The following is a 21,359-nucleotide window of genomic DNA, read 5'->3' as shown; positions in this document are numbered from 1 at the left end:
CAAGCAGACGAGTCAGTCCGTGCCTTGTTCTTGCTTTGTTGCTCAAGAATTGCCGCATTCACGTCGGGTTTCACTTGTAGTTGAACTTGGCACTTCAATTTTGAAAACACGAGTGTTTTTCGGAATCTCGCTTGGCTTGTAAAGCTGGAGACGTGGAGACTGAATTATGAGGAACCCCGATAGATCCCGAAGAGCACTGCCTAGCCGGTTTTATGAAAATCGAAGAAAACGGGGAAAAACCTGAACTTTGTGGGAAGAAGCCATTATCGACTGCTTTGTTTTGTGTTCAGCCGTGACACAGTCTGCACCGTTGGGGGAACTGCTGCTTTCCTCGTAAACCATGCCCCTTGTCGCGTTTTCTTCTCGTGTAGGTTCTAGGATCTTTACCAAGGGGTGAAACGTGTGTTCGCCAGCACTTCGGAAATCTCACGCCCATGTCTAGTTTTTTTCAACGTAAGCCTCGATAAACACCAATGTAGTGTCCCACTCTGAAAATTGACACTGAAGCTGCGGGAGGAAAAGCATCTCCCAAGTCCAAGAAAAATAAGCTCCCAAAGTCTTGAAACCCTAAACTCGGCGGCAAACAGTGTGCACTCTGAGGGGGTGACCTTTCCATTTTGAGGTGCCCTCGGTGGTAGGGTTGTTAATGATGGGGAATGTAGTTGTGTCAGACTGACCTGTACGTCCTTTTGTGACGTACAGCGCGAGCGCGAATGGACGCGACTGAAGAGAAGACACGCAATTGCTGAACTTGCAACCCTATCACCTTGTAAACCACACCCCTTGTCAAGGTGCAAGCATGTAAGCGCCCCGTCTGTTTCACTACCTGGTTAAGAGTTGGAATTCCTTGCATAACGACAGCATTCGCGATTATGGCGCTGGGAACTAGCAGTGTGTCGAAATTCCTTGCATGACGACAGGATTTGCGATTATGGTGCTGGGAGCTAGCGGTGCGTTATTGGGTGCGTGCGTGCTTTTTTCTTGTCTGGTCGTCGTGTATAGGTTTGCGCCTTGATGGTGAAACTTCAGTTGTTGCGTCTTTTCTCTTCTGTCCCGTCTGTTTGGGCTGTACGTTTTAATAACTGTGCCTTACCAACATGCCCAAGCTTCCATTTTGAACGGTCTTTGTTTGCGGCACAGGTGGTGATCGACGCCTTCCGGCTGATCAACCCCAACATGATGGTGCTGGGTCAGGAGCCCCGGCAGACCACCTCTAACCTGGGACACCTCACCAAGCCATCTATACAGGTAGAGCAGTCCTGCCGTAATTTCGGGACTATAGCCCACATGGTGTGTAATGGCAAATGGCGATTAGAAAGGATGTTTCGTTACATAGTCCGCAGCTGGTACATGTTCCACACCTGGTGGACCATGTACCAGCACACATTGACAAATGCCCGCTTTATTAGATCACAGAGAAACTTGTATTATATATAAATCATCATTACCATACTCTTTCACTCACACAATTGGTCCCGTCTCGTCACGACGAACAATCTCGAAAAAACTGGTTCCTGCGTAGTCCGCACCCGTAGATAGTCTGCAATGCGTGAAATTTCAGCTTTCAAACATGTATTGTCTGTACTGTATTTTCCGTAGTCCGGAAAATACAGTACAGATGTTTGCTTCCGGTTAAAATGATAAAAATAAATAAAAAGACAAGTAGAGGTGGAATGCTTTTATAGACTGGTTAACGAGTCTAGAGCAGGGGTCGGCAACCTGCGGGCAGTTTTGAACTAGGATCACGCGGTAGTTTTGACCTCAGATGGGGTTGGACAGGAACAAGGAGTGCTTCCAGCTGGCAATGTCCAGCATCCCCATATTGGGGTAAAGAATTTTAGAGCGCAGCCCCTAGGCGTCCGTTTCTGGCTTGATAGGCGTTGGCGTAACTGCGCATTGCATGCAAATGGTGTAACCGTGCGTTGCGTGCTAGCGGCGTAATTGTGCGTTGCATGCAACAGCGTAACTGTGCGTTGCATGCAACAGCGTAACTGTGCGTTGCATTATTGGTAGTTTCCCATAATGATGTCACGAGGCTACCCTCATGGGGGTTACGAGGGTTACCCTCGTGAGTGTCTTGAGCATTACTCTCACGAGGATTGCGAGGGTTAGTTCCCTCAAAAGGGTTACCCTCACAAGGCTTGTGAGAGTTACCCTCACGTAACCCCCACCCCCCCAAAAGGTCACACGACCCCCCCCTGAGGTCACGTGACCTCAGGGAGTCACCTACCCCTCAGTACCCTTCCCTCCTCCTCCTCAAGAGCTGTGCCCTAATCCGGCGTTACAGGGAGTTGTAAATGGCTTTCATTTCTTGATTCCTTTTCGTCTTCTCTTTGTTGTCTTCTATTTGCTTGCCCCGCCCCCTTCGCAACTCGCCGTCCTGCCCCTCTACGTCGGCTCGGCCCGCCGCCGCAAAAGGTTGCTGACCTCCATTCTAGAGGATCGCGAAAAGTCGTCGCGAAAATGCTATGACATGTGTCTTGACATTCAGTGGGTTTTCCCAAAGCTTTGGCCGGTAAACTTTTCCCTAAATATGGGTGATGCGTCATGTGACACAACTTCAAGCAATGACACAGTGCGACATATAGACATCGCGGGGTGTCGCGCGATGCCGCATCTTGCTGCACAACAATGTGGGACGACACGCGTAACGTGAAGGAGAGGTAGTGAAAGAAACACATTATTGCAGAATCCGTATTTTCTTTTCTCTCGGGCTGTTGGAAGGAAGTACCGCAATACTGTCCCTCCGATTCTCTCGTTTCTGAGACGAGTGTCGTTCGTTTGATGCGAAAAATAAAAAAAAAAAAAAAGAACTTGACTAAGGCACAGCGGACGAAGAGAGAGGTGCCCAAACAGAGCCAGAAAGGGGGCCGAAATTTCCTTCCGGCTTCGCGCATTTCCCAATAGGGGCATTGCCGGTTTAGGGCCCCCACACAGACGCGGTTGCGCATTGCATTGCCTCGAAGACACGTGCTCGAATAAAGCGCGAGACACGTGCAAAAAAGTTGTCTGATCCAACGTACGAATTATCGGATACGACAGGTTTAGTCACACCGGAGCGTTGGACAGGGGTCCGTCCGGCTCCGGCGTGCGACCGACTTGCCAGATGTTTGCCGCACGGCCGCAGCCAATGGCGGCACGGATGGTGCAAACGTCTCATTGTCATGTGACGGTCGGCCCGATCGGGAGGGAAGGCCATCGCTTGAAGACTCGCACCTTTGAGTTTTCTGCCTTTGGCTGCCTTTGAGTTTTTGTAAAGACCCGAATATGCTTGGGGTTCTTCATCTTCGGGTTTTGGGTTTTTCGAAATATGGGGGTTTGAAATCGGTTACTATTTTTTTAAACCGATGTATGACGAGAAGGGAGATTTTTGTAGAAATAATTCTGCAAATAGGGTGTTTCCGGGTTAATATATTTCTTAATGGGCATTCGAGGGTTACGGGGCAAAATGTTTTTTTTTTGCTTAGACGAGACCCGTCGAGTTTAGGGGTTAGTGTAGGAATCTGATGTTCAAGATCACATGGTCTTTTCGATTTAATAAATGCGTTTCCTTACATCTGACACAATCTGCATTCGGAGCATCTCTGCCTTTTAAGAAGAAACACAACAACAACAAAAAAATTATCTTTTTTTACTAATACAGTAAAACCTTGTTATAACAAAGTTGAAGGAGCGGTCGTAATTATTTTGTTATAACCATTAGTTTGTTATAGCCAATGTCCATTTCTTCCCACTATTAGCAAGCAAGGGGAATTATTATTGCTTTGTTATATCCATTAGTTTGTTATATCCCGTTTTGTTATAACGAGGTTTTACTGTATTTATTTTGTATTAATTAGGTAGAAAAAAAAATTTTTTTTTGCAAGGTTCAGTGTATTTTTTAGGCCAGAAAAGCCACAATCAAGCGGAATTAAACAGCATTAGAAGGGCGAGGGGAAGATCAATATTTTTGCTTCCTAGGCTAGGTGGTGCAAGGTACCGCCCGTTTTAAAGGGAGCAGCCATTAACATATATCCATTTATGCGGTGGTAAAGCATCCTTGTAGGGACGCCGGAACTGGGCGGAGCTGAATGGAGCGACGCGTTTGAAGCACGTCTCGAACCATCGTGTGCAGCGAATCGGAGCAGCCATTTCTCCGACGGTTGTTGCGTCGGATTGGACAGCTTTGTTGCGCATGTGTCTCGCACTTAAACAGCGGTTTCTCGAGCCCCTAGTCACGTCGCACATCTCGCGGCACTTGCCAGAAATGTGAGCAGACTTTAAAAGACTTTAAGGAGGGACGCGGGCTTTGAAAACCGGAAAATCGCGAAAAAGTCGATTTTTAGAAAACCTTATTTTTCGGTTGTATATCTCATAAACTACCTTCTCTGTAATTATCAGCACCAAATACAACGGGGAAATATTTAAAAACAATTATTTACGAGGCCTGAATAGCATCCAAGTGACGGTCAAACGTCAAAATCAACCCCAACTTCGCGCGCTCGCCATTTTCGACGCGTTGGGCCGACGGCCGCCATCTTAGTCTTGTTTTGAACGTGAATTCTTTCTCTTTTTTTTGCCAGCTCCCAAAGTGGCGTTGGCCGCGTGGTTACGGCGTGGTCGCCGTTCTTCCATGTCGCAATCGCAAGAACGCGATTGGACAGAGCGCGCGCTCGAGGAGCGTGCGGGGGAGCGCGCGACTGCTATTGGCTGGGACGCAATTTCTCCACGCGCGGACGGCGCGGAGCGCTTTCCTCCTCCGTTTCTCCTGCTGTTGCCGCTTGCGTCGTCTGCTTTTGGTAGTGGTCTGCTTGCACGCGCTCTTGCTTTGTCAGCTCCGCTTCGTTTTTCGCCATCTTTACGATCGTTTTCCGAACTTTCTTTGAGTAGTTTCGTGTAGCGTGCCCGTCTGTTTTGTGGTCGCACACGATGCGGGGTTCGAAGTACAAGACGGTGCACGCGTTTGGCGCGCGGAAGCGGTCCATGAAGTTAGTGCGGATGGCGAAGTTGGAAGTTTCTGCACGGCGTGCCGTCAATGATGATCGCGTCAACACTTCCAGTGATGGATTTTCTGTGCCATCGGCTGTCGTCGAGGAAGAACGCATCGCCCCGCTCACGCCTGGAGTACCGAGCATGCCGACCGTTGTGGTTCCTCCCGAGATCGCGGGTCCCAGCGCCCGTCTTCCGCCTGCCGCGACAAGTAGGAGCGCGTCTTCTAGCACCCATCTGCGGACGCATTTCCTGACGCGTGAGGAGATCGAAGCAGAAGCTAGACATTGTGATATTGCTCAAGCCGAACTTGGAGCTATGCCAGCAAACTGCACTGCATGAAGCGGTGTTGAGGCTCAACGCCGGCTGCTACAAGGCAACTGCAGAAATATCGGTTGCAGTGGGACTTCAGCCGACCCATCTAGCCCTCCAACAAGCTGCCGAGAAAGATGCCCTACGTCTGCATAAGGCCAGCAAACGACATCAAGACAAGTTAAAAAGGCGGAACCAGAAGAAAGTGCGCAAGAACACTTCTGACTATTCTGCAGGGTCATTCTAAAGCCGAAAATCTGCGTGCAACTTTCAGGTGCTGTTTTCTCAGAATGGATTTTTTCACTGTCGTGGCTGCTCGTCCCAGCGATATCTCAGAAACTGATGAATGGATTTTTGTGCTGTCTTTTTTATTCTGTTCTCTAATAACTTTGTGAGGGCATAACAGAGCCCTTTTTCTAGAAAACTGTACTAAAAATTTATAATAAAAAAATGAAATTTGCTGAATGTGGGTTTCATTGACTACACAAAATTCAAAGTTGCGTTAAAATTTTTCAACAAGGAAATTTAAAAAAAGGGCTCTGTTATGCCCTGGGGAATGTATCCAGGGGTCATCATAACAAATTTTACGCCGCTACTACCTTTTTCAAATTCTCCAGACCTGGGATAAGGAATGCATATGGACGATTTTGATAAATATTTGTAACTTGAGAAATAATATGCACAGCTCCATGAAACTTTGCAGTTACTCTTATGTCAGTGCTATAAACACATTCTGTAAATTTCATTCAGATATCTCTAGAAATAAGAAATTTCATATTTATTCCCCATTTCCTCCCTTAAGGGGAGACACTGCCCAGAAAAAAAAATTTCTGCAAAAAAAGTTGATTTTGAAAAATGATATCTTTACATCCACCAACATCTAGAGAGTATTCCCAAAAGGTTTCATTAATTTTCACTGTATAGTTAATTTTTTATAAATTATTTTCTGTCCACTAAAGCTATAGTAAAGGTAGGGTTTGGAGCACTTTGAACACATTTTTCTCCGTTCCACTTTTTGGTATAAATTCCATTTTAGTCAATCTATCGTTTGATAATGGCAAAACAGGGAAAGCTCATTCTTCCCTTTTCCTGACTGAAATTTAATAAGGAGTGCGGCTATGGAACTTTTTCGTCACTTTACGGATGTCTTTTGTAAAAAATGTTGACATTTTGTCGAAGGCACAGAAGACCAAAAAGTTGACCAATTTTGCAGAAGAGAAAATTTATAGAAATGAATTATTTTTTAGAAAAAATGTTCCATAGCCGCACCCTCTAGGCATTCTGCTACATATCCAGCAAATAAAAATCTTTAATATCGCAATAGTTTTCTGACGATAGATTAACTAAACAACGTAGGCGTGTTGCTGATAGAAGCTACTCTTATTTTCTTCTCATTTAACCGACAGACCTGAAATTTTGTTATACACCCTCTAGCATGACCACCAGCCTACCCTGTAAGTTTCATTAATTTTAAGACAAGGGTTCAAAAGTTGACCCCCCTAGGGGGTGTGCCCCCTTAAAGGGACACTGACAGGGTATTTATGCTCGCCGAGGTTTTGATTTGTACGTGACATATGAGAGCTCAACTACCCAGAACAGAATTTGCGGCTCGAAATTCGGTTTCTTTCCTCCCGAAAACCGCCGATCAAGAACTGGCCGGTTCGAGTCTCGCTCACTCTCTTTTCCGCGGTCACGGGCCGTTTTCTAAGGTATCGATGCGACCACCAAATTTGATCAAAGTCGTGGGTCACTGAAGGCACACACTCAATATTAAAAATAGAAAAAAATATGAAACCAATTTTTTGTGGCTTCTAAACAGCTGCAAATACGTTGATTGAAAAAAAAGTTCCACAGACAACCGGAAGCATTCTGTGCGTTCGTCTTTTCGCGTATCGTGGAACTCGCGGGGACGGCGGTGGCAGCGGACGACGGGCGTGGGACCTCTATTTCAGAACTGTCGTTCGCGGTACCGGCGAATTCTGTCTACCTTTAAAAGAGAAATTAGGGACTGATCAAAAGAATTGGTATTCATCCCGTACGACACGCCCGACCACCAAGCCGATTTGCACGAAGACGTCGCCGAGCCGTCGCTCCCTTCTCGTGGATGAAGACATCGCTCGCGCAAACGTCAAGCACGACGTGTCTACTTCGAGTTGAATATGCACGCGTACGATTCCTTTACAAGGTGCGAATGTCGCCAATGCGTGGTGCTTCCCGACTTCGACCCGGGAGTGCTTTTGCTAGAGGAAAATCGGCAGCAAACTTTCCAACTTACAGTTTACCGGCTGAATTATTACTAAGAAAAGAGATCCCGCAGTAAAGGGTTGCCCCGGTAGCTCAGTGCGAAAGACGTCCGCCTCACATGCGGTAGTACCCGGGTTCAATCCCCCGTGAAACCTTTTTTTTTTTTTCTTTTTTTCAACATTTTTTGTTGTTTACATATCTTTTTTTTTTTTAATTATCACTAAAGAAACAAACAAAAAAATAACAAACACATGTTGTGGACGACACTTCGCTGAATTAAATGGTATGAAATTTCCTTTTTGACACCTGCGAACTCAATGTAATCACTTTCCACAAAATGCAAGGGGCATATAAATCAGGTACCGTCCGCTTTCCGAGGTGTCCGTATATGTTCTACGGGAATTACAGCCAGCCATTGGTCCCGATCCCGTTGATCTTTCGGAAACTCTGTCGCACAATGCCCCTTTTTTTTTTCGGACGCAGGACAAGTGAGCCAGCTCTTCACGCAACATCTTGGGTGTATTCTTTTCGGAGCCGATCATGGAAATTCACCACGGGCACTCACTACTCATCTCCAACTTCTTAATGTACAAAACAACTCATCTCGGAGTACAGAACAACGAGCGGAACGAACATAACTCCAAAAGAATGTTTTTCCCCTTTTCCTTTCCCCTTATCCACGGTGTATGCGGCGACCGGCTAGCAGGCGCACAAGCGTAAGGGTTGTTACCTTTCTGCCTAGCCTCGCACATCGTCGCATATACATCATACTTATTGTGCAAATAAATTACAATTACAATTACAATCACGGCGAACAGTTCCCGCACGCCGCATCGCACGCCGCATGTCCTGTCGTCTGCTACCGGAGAGGAGAAAAAAAAAAAAAAAAAATGCACGGTCGGGTGTAGCCACGTGACTTCCGCACTCCACTCTCTTCTCTCCACTTCTCCGACCTCCGTCGGGTTTCGGTTTCGGTTTCCAGCAGTTGCGTCTTTTGGCTTTATTAAAAAAATACGCCACGCTGTTGCAAAATATTAATTGGGTAGTCCTCCGACACCATAATGAAGCGCCTGGCAAAATATGAAAAAAAAGTTTTGGGGGGTGTCAGTGTCCCTTTAAACACAATTGTTCCGCGGCGAGGCAGCACGGGGGTGGCGTGTCACTTGGGTGTACGAGCCTATAATTTGCGAAATTCGTTACTTCGTACTGTGAAAAGTTGTTGCGTATCATGCCTTTGGAGGACACTTAAAATAAAGCAAACTTACTGAAGCCAGGTTTAGGAAGTTAGGATTTGCAAAATGGGGATTCGTCATGATGACGGCCCGTTCCTGTGAACCACAGGAACGGGCCGTTCTGAAATATTCGTTGAACGAGCATACTTTTTTGCTTTCTCTATGATGCCTGAGAGGTTTGGGCAGAGACAAGAGCCCTACAGTGAGGTGTGAGCAGGCATCCGCAACCCTCAGCCTTTGATTGCGCTGAAGGCATGCGGTCCTTTCCGTGGCATTGCCGGGAAAAAAGATTGCCTAAACGCGACATACAATGTCTGAGTTAGTTATGCTGAACACGGATGCGAGGGGCCGTTTTGTGTGGCATACAAATGTACATATTATTCGAGAAATGGTCGTCTATAACATCGTCGAAAGTTTTTTCGAACCGGTAGCGAAAGAACGACGAGCGGAAGAAATGGGAAATGTACGGAAATCTCTTTTGTTTGCGGCCACCCGACAAACAACGCCGCTCTCATCATCAGCAGTCACAAGTGTTTGAGCGAGCAGTTTAAAACCGGCCCATAAAAGCATCGTCCCTTCAAAGCTGCACGCTTTGAGAGTCGCGTTGTACCGGTGGCAGTATGGTGCTGAACGGCTCGCCGCTCTGGTTCCCTCTGCAGGCCCTGATCCACGGCCTGAATCGCCACTACTACTCCATCTCCATCAACTACCGCAAGAATGAGCTCGAGCAGAAGGTGAGTCGACCCCGTCTTCGAACATTGGACACATTGTTTCCGCCGCGGTGTGGTGCCCGGGATTGTACGGCAATGACAGTCAAGGGTTGCCGAAGATGTCGCAAAACTCGTTTTTGTGATTGTCTTTTTATTGCACAAACTCGGTCTATATGGCTATGTATCTGTCTTTTTAGGGCACAAACTAAGTCTATATGGCTTCGCATCCTAGAAAAACCGAAAATAGGGGGGGGGGGGGGGGGGGGGTGCTTGGCCTTTTCTCCCATTTAAAATTGGTGACAAAACAGAGCGACACGCTCCTTTTCATAGGAAAACAGGGCTGCGCATGATCGTGATTTCGAACTTTTAAGGTCACCTGGGCTTTGTAGGTTCAGTTATCACCGTAAAATGCGACCTCGAAATGCAATTTATTGTCCCTTTTAGTGTCAAGACTGGGGATGCCGCTGCGCTTTTTGATTCAAGCCACTATTTGTGCACCCTTATTGCTCGATGCTGAGTCTAGCGGTCCGGTAGAGTGGGTGCAACATAAATTGGGAGTGCTTGACTGCAGCTGCTCGTGCATTGTCTTTCACTGGTTAAGCAGGTTCAGATTGATGTTTTCAGATCACTCACGAGACACCAGCATTACTTTGCTTAGAATGTGAGCTAACCTCGATTCACTCTCGTTCGGGAGGAAACTCCCACGCCTGTGTCTGCTTCGTGTAGTCTACTATCGTAACAGTGACGTCTGTGTTTCGTAGTCATTTCCACCCAGTCATATTTTCCCCCGCAATAATAATGTGGGTAAAGTTTTGCCCTGTTTTCGCTTCATCTGTCTCATTTCTTTTGTTCTATGTCGCCGTTAGCAGTAGCGGAGAGGAAAAGTCTGCCTAACAGCGTCACAAATCAAAATGATTGTACAGCATTTATAGCACTTCTGACAGTCTATCTTCAGTCTCTCTCATACCGTAATAGACCTTTCCGGAAGATCGCGCAAGGCCTCTCTCCACCCCCCATTGCATCGTGCGGCACTGGGAATCATAGGGCCGTTTCAAAGTATGCTCGGGCCGCCATCTTGGAAGCGACTGAATTCCTTCCCTCTTTTTACTCAAAGTTCCGAACGGAAAGAAAACGGAGCAAATGCATGACAAAGCCGATACATACCATGTTTGGTTACCGTCCCGCTTTCTATGCCTTCTGAAATCGCAAAATGTCAAACAAACGTAAACCACCCCTATCTAGGGGCGCTCTTTCACGCGCATACATTAAATTGCTGTAGTGCATCGAAAAGACGATGGGAGGCACCACATATTTCCGGAATGGTCTATGGACTAAAGTTTAACACAGAATCTGTTTATCTGTTTACAGCCAATTTCAGTGGCCGTCTGTAATGTTTAGCTGCAACAGCTGGCTGCAGCGACCAGCTGTAGCGGACGGTCGTAATAAATAAAATGACACCGAAAAGCGTGGCGCTCATAGGGAATCAAATAAAAAAACTCGAGTCTGCCGGCAGGAATGCGCGACCAAACAACTGCTTGGTCGTACGATGTGTCGGAAAGATGGCTGAACCGTATCAGGCTCGGATCAGTCATTGCATTGTGTGCATTCATGTTCGGCCGTAATGGACTGGTTCTGATCGGGTCTGTCCGTCTTTTTGATGCGGCGTACGATCAGTCAGACGTTTAGTCGCATATGGGTACGGCCTGACCGGGCCAGCAGTAATTCTCACCTGTAGAGTGCAATAAAAAGAACCTGCGAGGATGCCATTTCCTACTCATTATGAGCTAGAAGCAGCTGTCTAGGTATGGGTGTTAAGCTGCCACACAGGTGCCACATAAGCATCTGGCTACAGGGGGAGTGTTCCGAGAAGTTTGTGCACAAACCCTCCAAGTGACTGAGGCAAAAAAATAAATTGTAAATGAAGATGGTGTGTCCCTCGTATATACATACCTTTTTAGTTTGTTTTTATATAATAACATCCGGATGGTGGGGATGGCAATGCAGATGCTGCTGAACTTGCACAAGAAGAGCTGGACGGACGGCCTGACCCTGCAGGACTACGACGAGCACTGCAAGGTCAACGAGGCCACGGTCACCGAGATGCTCGACTTGGCCAAGGCGTACAACAAGGTGGGCGCCCCTTTTTCCTCGGCGACCCGACCGACCGATCAATCCATCCGTCCTGTCAATGTCCACAGCGTGGTATCGCTATGATGCCCGGAATGCCTCCTCCACCGACGCGTATGGTGTCCCGTTCCGCCCGCGTGTTCAGAGTGTTTTTGAAGTGGCAATAAAATGCGTCGCGGGAGCTGCCGTGTCGCGCCATCGGATGTCGCGTTTTGTTGCCGTCGGATGTCGAAACGCCACATTTGAGGACCCCTTCTTCCTCCAATCCGAAAATGCGCGTGATAACTTTTTATTCGCATTTTCGAACTGCCAGCATTGCGCCTGCTGCACAAGCGCAAACTTAGGCGCATCCATGTGCTTGCCACAGGCCTCGAAATTTAAAACAATTTACCGATGTCCACTCTGTGTCACTGGTTGCGTGCAGTACAGGCGAAGGCAATGCCTGTAGAGGGAAGAAAGGACACACACCAGGAAGCAGGCAAGGAGAGAAACCTCCTCTTTTTCTTTAACGGTCCCAGTGCTCTCCCTTTATCCTCTTATCCTCCTCTCCCGTTCTGCCTTCCTAGTGCATGCCCTTTCTCTTTGCCTGGCATTGCCTGTGCTGCACACAACTAGTGACATGGAGTATAGTGGTTTTAGATGACCTTGGCAAGTTTCTAATTAGAACCGTGCAATTATTTTTACTAATTAAAATGATAATTAACACGCTTTACTTATTTTACTTATCACAGCGATTAGCCCCTCATATTATGTCCCCCTGGCCGTATAACTTGCCCGCACAGACCGTATTCTTCTACCTTTCACATTTCAGAGAAAATCTGGTCTATAATAAAAATTTAACACCCTTTATATGTGGCTTTCTTGTCATCAGATATACAGTATAGACCACTTACAACGTAACCGCTTGTAGTGCAGGACCGGGTATAACGCGGTTTTTTTTAACCACCGGTTCACCTCCCATAGAACTCCATGTAATTACATACCGCTTAAAATGCAGGCGCGCGAAGGGAAATACCGGTTATAGTGCGGTTTTTGGCAGAGCCCGCCGACCGCGCCGACGACCGGAGCAGCGAGCTCGCTTCCCTGTGCGACACTAGATAACGGCGCTGACGGCGCGAGCCGCACGTAGTAGGCTCCAGAGCCGTGTATGGCTCTGGTAGGCCCTAGCCGCACGCTGCACTAGCGGGGCAAGGGTGTTGCTCGAAAAAGCGGGCAGAAGCGAAGAGAGAGGCTTCAGTTGCCTTAGCGACGGAGGGACACACGCACGTGTCGTTCACGTGCGTGCGTCCCTCCGCTGCTTTGGAAACAAAGAAACAAACAACCGCAACGACAGACCAATCGCAGGTCGAGGAGAAGTGTTCGCGCGCGTTGCATGCTCTCTCCTTTCCCCCCAACCTCTCTTACAACGCTTCTCCTCCTCCTCCTCCTCTCCGGTCGCGGGCCGGCTGCTGCTATCCGTAAACATGGCGTCGGTTGTGATCGTCTTCGTAGACGGCGTTCATCTCATCGTTCTGCGTTATTCTGCGTAAAAGCGCTATCCTTGACTGTGAATTTTCGTTGTGTGTCGCTGTGATAACCCAGCACGTAGTACTAGAAGGGAAGATCCACCTACTCGTGCGGCGATGTCGTGGCGGCGCTCTCAAGACGGCAGAAACGCCCGTGTCGTCGTGTTTGTTTACTTCGACTACAGAGGTGATTTCTAAGCATTTGTGTCCTCGAACATCGCCCGGATTTCTTATTTGGCGCATTTCATGCGTGTGCTCAAGTTCAAGGTATTACTGGCGCGTACGTATGAAGGATGCGAATTTTCACGCGTTTTCATCTCCGGAGAAAAGTGATTAGGGTTAGCAATCCTGAACGCTCGCAACGTCCGTCCGCAACTCGGGACGCCGTTAAAAGGCTGCGCCAGGCAAAAGCCGCTCATTTCTTTCAAAATGTGTGACACACTTGAGACAGAACTGTACTAGTCTAGTGAAATAAAGACTTTCCTCAAACTAAGCTTTATTTTTAATCTACCATAATAAATTCTTTTACAAAGGTAAGTTGTTTCATGGCATGTATTTTGGCCTGAAAAATTGATGTTTTGGTTATAGCGCGGTACCGCTTATAGTGCGGATTTTCGCGACTCCCGAGACATACGTTATATGCGGTCTACACTGTATTAGCATTTATAACCTGCTTACCCTTACTTAGGTAATTGACGGTTTTTGTTGTTTTATGGACCCTCCAAGTTTACGATGAGAAACTTGCACAGGTTTTCGAGTGGTGTTGTAATGTCACACCAAAAAGGTAATGGCCGCATATGGCACATTATTTGGAGGATGGGACCTAACATAGGCGTGCTTGGATCACAAAGAACTTGTTGAGTGCACGTCTTACAGTGGTGCAGCATATGTGTGCTCAAAATTCTTTTGCTCTTCTCTCAATGCTTAGTCTTTGGAGGAAGAAGACAAGATGACCCCGGAACAGTTGGCCATTAAGAACGTTGGAAAACAGGTGGGTTGACGTTCTGCTGTTGAGAGTGTCTCTCCTTGGTTTAATTGTTGGCCTTTTGTTTTAATTCAAGACAGGAGAAAGCAAGTGTGGCATTTAGCCACATTTTTGTTTTAAGGGGGGACACTGGCTAGGAGGTCAAACTTCTGAACTACTGAAATGATTAGAATGAAATTTGTAGGGGAGATTTAACTTCAGACGTAGGTGTACTGTGCAAACTTTCAGCTCTCTACGTCAAATTTACATACATGCATAAGATGATGCGTCACTCTTTGTTAAGAAATCTATGATATGCAAATGAAGGTATTAAGCACCATTTTGGCTGCTTGAATACTAAGTGGGAGATATGGGACTTCGGGCTATCTAGTTTAAATAACTTAAATGTAAATATTTCAGGAAGAGTTATTACCTCAAAAAATAAAAAGCATTTTCTGCCCTGTGTCAATTCTTTAAAACTTAGTTTTTTTATCACTGGGGACTTCAATTTAAAACAAAATAAAGTAGATAGCCCCATTCCCCAGTAAATTTCAGTTCAGAAACATCTTGATTGTGGTGTCAGAATACTTTTACCTTTGAACAAAAGATTCCTTCGTATGAAATTTGCAGCAAAAAGTGGAACTGAGAAAAAGGCATTCAGACATTGAACTCCTTACTTTGTTACTGCCTCACAATGTGTTGAAAATATTTTATATTAACGGTAACTATTTGGCGTTTGGTTATCGAATTTGGTGTAAGGGTGTATAAGTAGTTTCTAAAACCGATAACCTCAAAACTGAAAAATGATTTTTTTCAAAAATATTTGAAATTTAGGCCCATGTCCCCCCTTAAAGTGTAGTTTATAAGCTGGTCTTGACATGTTTGCAATTTTTCATTGCATGTCACGGAAATTCTCACACATACCATTGTTCTCGGTGATGAAGACATGTAGAATAAGCTTATTTCCTTTCTATTATCTCTTCCAGTACACAAAACATAACTTTAATGCAAATGTTTTGGCACAACTTTTTTTACAGCACCGTTATCAGAAACTATGGCACAAAGTATGTCTCTTCATTTTAGCAACAGGAAGTACTATAACAAAACTTTTTTTTAACTTTAACATATTGCCCAAAAATTTGCACATTAAAAGTGGATTTTTAAACCGTTCTTTACGACGATAACTAAATCTTTGTGGCCCAAGCGTCCTAAAAAATAAAAAAAAGAATATGATAATGCGTGGTCTTTTTTTTTTATTAGAAGTAGGGATGCTGCAAACTTTTTTCGAACCGAAGTTTCGATGACCGAATCAAGCGGTTTGAAAGGTTAGAAAGATTTTGAATTTTCAAACTTTCTATGTTGAGAAATTCGAGGGGAGTCGAATTATCAAACTTGTTAAGCTATGAAGATCGACGCTTTTCAAAATTTCGAACTTTGCACGTTCAGAAATGCAATGTTTTTCAAACCTTCAAACTTATTACGCAAAAAAAATCTGATTCTTTTTGACCTTTCGAATTTATTATGCTGCAAAATTTGATGTTTGTTGAACTTTCGAACTTGATAGACATTCAATGATTTTCGAACTTTCGACCTTCTTGCACTACAAAGTTCAAAGCTTTTTGAACTTTCTACGCTTAGAAATTCTATAATTTTCTAACTTTCAAGCTTATTTATTCAGAGAATTTGAAAAGTTTCTCTCGAGTTTTAAAAAACGAAAGTTCGACGAACTTCAAACTTTTAAAGTAGAACTGCGAAGTTTGTCGAACTTCAAAAGACTGGCAGGCGGTTTCATTTGGATTCAAACAATAAAGTACATTCATAATTTTTTTTTTTTTTTTTTCGAATATTTACATGCGGTGTTGCATTCCTTGTGAAAGGCAATGCCATTTATTTCAATGTTCTGGCATCCTTAGTTTTAAAGAAATAGATTCCCGAAGGAGCGAGGAAGGACCACGGGCTTTTGACAATTGTCGTTCGTGCCATATTGGAAGCGCGCTATAGCTGAAGATATTTATGATAGAGGTGTTAAATTTCTTAAGAATGATCTGTGTATAGCCTAGGTAAGTGTCGTCTTAAGATGTGATTATTCTTATTCAAGATGAGTTTCAAAGAAATGTCCAAACATGTATCTACAAGCAATTATGCCCTAAACTTTGTAATTTTTTTCGTCTAAATTGTTTGAGGTATCGCATTTAAATTTACACCAGAGACAGTATGTATCATTATCTGCAGAATACAAAATAATGTATTTATTGATTCTTCATGCTAAGGAATAAATTGACTCATGGGGGAAGATTTCTGATATTGTTCAAGTTCAGCACATCATAAAAGGAAAGCAATTTTTAATATTTTTAATATTTTTTTTTGTTTTATGTTTTTGGGACGTGTTTCTTTTAGCCTGTACACATTTTGGTAGGAGAAACTTGTTTCGAAGTTCTGAAATTCAAAGAGAATTTCAAAATTTTCGAATCTCTCGAATTATAAGTTAGGAAAGTTCAAAATCTTCGAATTTCTAGAACCTCAAGTAAAAAAATATTTAAAATATTCGAGCCCGAACTTTTAGAAAGCGTGAAAGCTTCAAACTTTTCGAATTCAAAACTCCACAGTGTTCGAAAGTTGCGAACTTTTCGAATTCGAGCTTCGATACGGTTCGAAAACATCAAAATCTTTAGAATTCAAACCTTAGTTCGGTTTAGAAAATATCGAAACCTTTTGAGTTCAAACCTAGGGTGGTTCGTGACATCCCTAATTAAAAGCATGACCAAACACTCGCCTTATATTGTAGATATCTGAGAAATGGGGCCTGTCTCAACATTTGGCTGTGACACGCCCCTTTTTTGTTGGATGGATGGACGAATACGCGGAATACCCAAATCTGGTGCCAGCTTGCGCCGTCTATGCGGTGTTTTTGGTTTCAATGGCTTGCATATCTACATTTTCAGGACCCCAAGCGCCATCTGGAAGAGAGGGTGGATGTCCTCATGACCTCCAACATCGTCCAGTGCCTCGGAGCGATGCTGGACACCGTGGTGTTCAAGTGAAGATCCCCAAACTATTTAATTTTGCCAATCCAGGACGATGGGAAGATGGGGGGAGTGCCCACCCTCTTCAGCTGTACGGGAGTTTTTATTAAAACATTTAAAAACTCTGGGAGACACACAAGGTTCTGTCCTAGAAGTTATCCTGAGGTCGTCCTAGACGTCATCCGAGGGGCTGTCCTCTAGGTGTTGTCATTGAGGTCGTCCCAGACGTCGTCCTTAAGGTCGTCCCACCATAGTACAGCTTCGCTGGTCTTTCTTCACCAGATGCATAAATGTGAGCCAAACACTCGTGCGCATTATTGTTTACAGGATCCAAGTTCGTTAAATTGCTTTATTATATCATTGCCGAGACAGGCAGGGGTTCCCTGGCTTTCAGTCGAGCCAGATTAAAAAGCTTGCAAACATTCCAAGGCATTTGTGTTATCAGTGATGGCCATCCCAAATTGGTATTGCCAGGGGGAACTTTTAAAGGAAGATAAAAAGTAATATGAGGTAGGTTCTAAATGGTAATGTCAGAACTCCATCATTACATACTTGTGCAGAAGTAAATTGCGTTGTCATTTGCTCGGCGTTTGGTGCAGTCACTCTCACTTTTATGCGAAAGTGTAAACCGAGGGACTGGTTGAAATCGAGGCTGTTTCAAACATTTGCATGTGACGGAATGTGCGGTGCTTGTTTGCAATTACAAAAAAAGACAATATATATATATATTAAAATATAAAGAATAATAAAGAATTATCACTGCTAGTGCCTAAGAGACCTTTTGGTCAAATACTCAAGCTCCCTCTGTGAGAGAGAACATGCTGGCCCACCGTCGCCATTTATTGGGTAGTCCACTCCTCATCTGCATACAACTATATACTGAAGGTTTGGCAGTACTTGTGGGACCTACGCACTATGAGAAACCCGCACATGCATTGTCAAAATTAATTCGAGGCAAAAGAATTACATAGGGCAAATTAGAAAATGTGTATGCAGGTGGAAAAGTTCTGGTGCCATCTGGTAGGTGGCGCCACTTGCTTTCTCCATTCTCACCAGATAAGACGACCAAAGTCGAGTGATGCGGGGTAACCTTTCGTATGAACTATGCTGGTACTACTGGTCTTTACAGAAATGACCAAGCAATAATATGCACTCGTAAGCCTCACTTTTACTGGTTAGTAAATATGCTGCGCAATTGCAGACTTCTGGAGGGTGGTCTGTGCAGATTATTGAGAAAGCCCGTGGCTTGCATTCTAATATTTTGTGATCCTTGGTACTCATCTTTGCCATAGACACCTTTTTTTTTTTTTCCGACACTCTGGTAATTTATTGCTAATTGTGACGAAACATCATTCCGTGTAGCACGCTGATAAATTGGGACACACCAGCGTCATTCTTGACTGCTGTGGAAGTCGGGGCTTTGCTATGTACCGAATAGACGGATGCATACGGCGAAACCCTTTGAATAGGGCATCAGCTTGAGCCACCTAACCAGTGTTGTTAACCCCAACCTAATACTGGAAGTGCGCGACGACACACTGACGTCACGGTGCTGCTCCTAGCAGAAGTATTTTGCACAAACATCACGTGTAGCAGCTGGCTTTAGTAATTTATAATGAATGTCAGCATGCCAGACCACAGTGCCATACAAAACGATTGAGGCCACAATCGGCACCAACTTTTTTTGACACGAGACTCGGAAATCGAAAACTCGTTCCTTCCATGTGCCGGCGAAAACAGCCACAATTGTCTCGATCTCTGTACAGAGATCGAGACAATTGTGGCCGTTTTCGCCTGCACCAGTGAGCAAAGAGTTATCTTATAATAAGAGGTGCAAAAAATACTTCTCGCATAGATTTTATGCTTAGTGGCACCGGTAAACAGGTACTAAACGAAGGGAATGTTTACAAAGCATATTTATGTTATTAACGTAGTAATGTATGCTTATGCTACAAAGAATAAACTTGATTGTAGATTGAAAAACAACAATGCAAACTTTATTTGTTTATTCAACAATGAATGCGACGGGTCTGTCGGTGAAATGATGGGGTGACGATGAGAATGTCTGGATGTGGTGTCCGCCTTAAAGATGCTGCAGCCTCGTGTGGTCTATCTTCTCCAACTCTACGAGTCTGGTGTCACCTGGTTAAGAAAGGGAAGCGGAGACTACAGGAACGACTTTGGCCCAATCCAGCCATGTACCGTCAACCTAAATAAAACGAGAGGGCAAAGCGTGCGACCTCGGATGAATGCGAAGGTGTGCGCCTACCACAGCGACGCTGCACCACACCTGCGTCATATGCAAAAGAATAAAAATGTTTTAATATTGGTCGACTTGTTAAGAGGGAGAGAGAAAAAGAAAATGCTACAAATACATACTGCACGACGCCCCTACTCGCCGTATGACTTCATCTCGAGTCGGCGCGGTGAAGGATTAAACACATACAGCCACAAGCACACATACTAAAAGCGAGAGTCGTAAACATTAGCTGCACTAGATTTGTTTAGCCGACCAGGGAACACGTACAGGAAGATGGAAAATGCCATGCTGTCGCTCACTGAAGCTGTTTGATTGTTCTCATTTGCTCGTAGCGTCGGCTGCGCTTTGACTCGAAGTGGAACAAAGTATATAGGCATTCCTCGTCAACTGTGCTGGCCGGTTGATGGTGGACGTCGTCTAAATCCAGACAATGTCGGGAACTAAAAGTCACGAGCAAACTGCGAGATAGGGTGGCGGCTACTGCAATACTACAGGACCAGGGTATTGTACTCCCGATGAGATTGCTCGATTATTGTGTCTGCCACATGTCTTTGTAACGTGGCTACAGTGTACCGTGGCACCTTGCACCGCTTACGTCAACCTTCACCGCCTTTCACCAACACGCGTACAAAGAGTTTCACTGCTTTACACCGGAGTGTTCAGAGCAGCTGCTCACATGGGGAGTGCCTGGGGGGTTAACGCGATAGGCTCGGAAAGCTCCGAATGATTGCGGGTCGACCTTCTTTGATCTTGATTCTAGGTTGAACTAATTTTAAAAAGATTCTCCGAAAAAGTGTAAAAAAAATATGGGTCTGTAATTTGAATTAATATGGTAGTCAATTGGGCAGTGTCTGTGCAGCTGTCGATCCAAACAGTGGCAAACTTTGACTCAACTCTGGTTTCAACGGCGCTGAAGACCAGCGTCGCCTTGAAAGCACACAAGGCTCCCAGAATATTTGTGGTAGGCTGCTTTTGCAGTATAAGATATTAGAGTCTCGCATTTGGTAGGCTCATAAAATTCGGGGGACTCGTTTTTATTGATAGACACGTTAGTGGATACACTCGATTGAGCTGGCAATTTACAGAAGTTATATTTAAAGGCTAAAAAAACTACGGAGTGTAAAAGAGGGAGGGAAGAAGCTCTATCCGAAATGAAATGTTCTGATGATTAATTTTTCAACCTTTTTTTTTTATACTCATTGTAAATAGAACCTACTTTGACCAGGGCCTTCTTTCTAAGAGGAAGGCTCTGTGTTCCTTTTGTGCTCTATCTATTCTTATTACAAAAGGTAATAAATAGTAAGTAATATTCTGCAGTATCGAAAAGAAACACTCAGTCATTATCAAAGATAATTCATTTAGCGAGCCAAGGTATCGTAAGCTGACGAAGCAACGAATGCATATTTCTCGGCTACTGGGCCATTCGCGGATGAAAATTGGACGGGAAAAAACCAACGCGTCGTCTGCTAACAGAACAGAAAATAAGTAAAGTGTCTGCTACGAATAGAGTCCCGGAGACGACATGGTTGAGCACAAGCTGAGATTGTGAACTCCCGCAATTTCCGATTGGAAGTGATTTGGGAATCCAGACTTGCTTTGCGAACCTTACTCTTCGGCAGTACACAGGCACAATCCGCCGGCAGACAAAGAAGCACATGCAACAACCATATCCGCATTCTCAAGAGCTCTCTTGCCATCTAATATTCGTGAGACATTCTTGCGAAAATGTTGCTCGACCGTGGACTCCCGATCGAGTCAAGACCTTCTCAATGTTCGATAACCTTCTCGGAGCAAAAAGATGCAATGGCACGTCTAACTGAAGCGTAGATAGATTGAACTTGTGGCCTAAAAGGAGAAGGTTGTAACCGAAAGAGTTTGCACACTTCTGGCTTAGGCTCTGCTGCTACAACCATACTTTGTTGCACTCTGTGTGCAGTGCCAGTGAGACCGTGGGTTTGGGCTGCACTGGCAAAAAGCATCTGCTAGCATTACAAGTGCCTGCTAGGGATAGAAG

At 44.9% G+C, this 21,359-nt stretch overlaps 1 protein-coding gene across 1 annotated transcript in view; it reads left to right on the top strand.

Moving 5' to 3' along the window:
- The window catches only part of LOC8028252 (26S proteasome non-ATPase regulatory subunit 14), a 47,863-nt gene extending 30,639 nt beyond the window's left edge, over window positions 1-17,224 (top strand). The window contains exons 7-11 of the mRNA XM_029991787.3: window positions 1,141-1,248; window positions 9,416-9,490; window positions 11,471-11,596; window positions 14,027-14,089; window positions 17,005-17,224. Coding sequence (XP_029847647.1) covers window positions 1,141-1,248; window positions 9,416-9,490; window positions 11,471-11,596; window positions 14,027-14,089; window positions 17,005-17,103 — 471 coding nt within the window. The 3' untranslated portion in view covers window positions 17,104-17,224. The remainder of the gene's footprint in view (window positions 1-1,140; window positions 1,249-9,415; window positions 9,491-11,470; window positions 11,597-14,026; window positions 14,090-17,004) is intronic.
- Window positions 17,225-21,359: the final 4,135 nt, after the last annotated feature.

The sequence above is a fragment of the Ixodes scapularis genome, unplaced genomic scaffold, assembly GCF_016920785.2.
Source record: "Ixodes scapularis isolate PalLabHiFi unplaced genomic scaffold, ASM1692078v2 PGA_scaffold7__128_contigs__length_106722199, whole genome shotgun sequence".
NCBI classification, from domain to species: domain Eukaryota; kingdom Metazoa; phylum Arthropoda; class Arachnida; order Ixodida; family Ixodidae; genus Ixodes; species Ixodes scapularis.
Note: the sequence above shows the minus strand (reverse complement) of the source record. Positions and strands in the feature narration are given on the sequence as shown.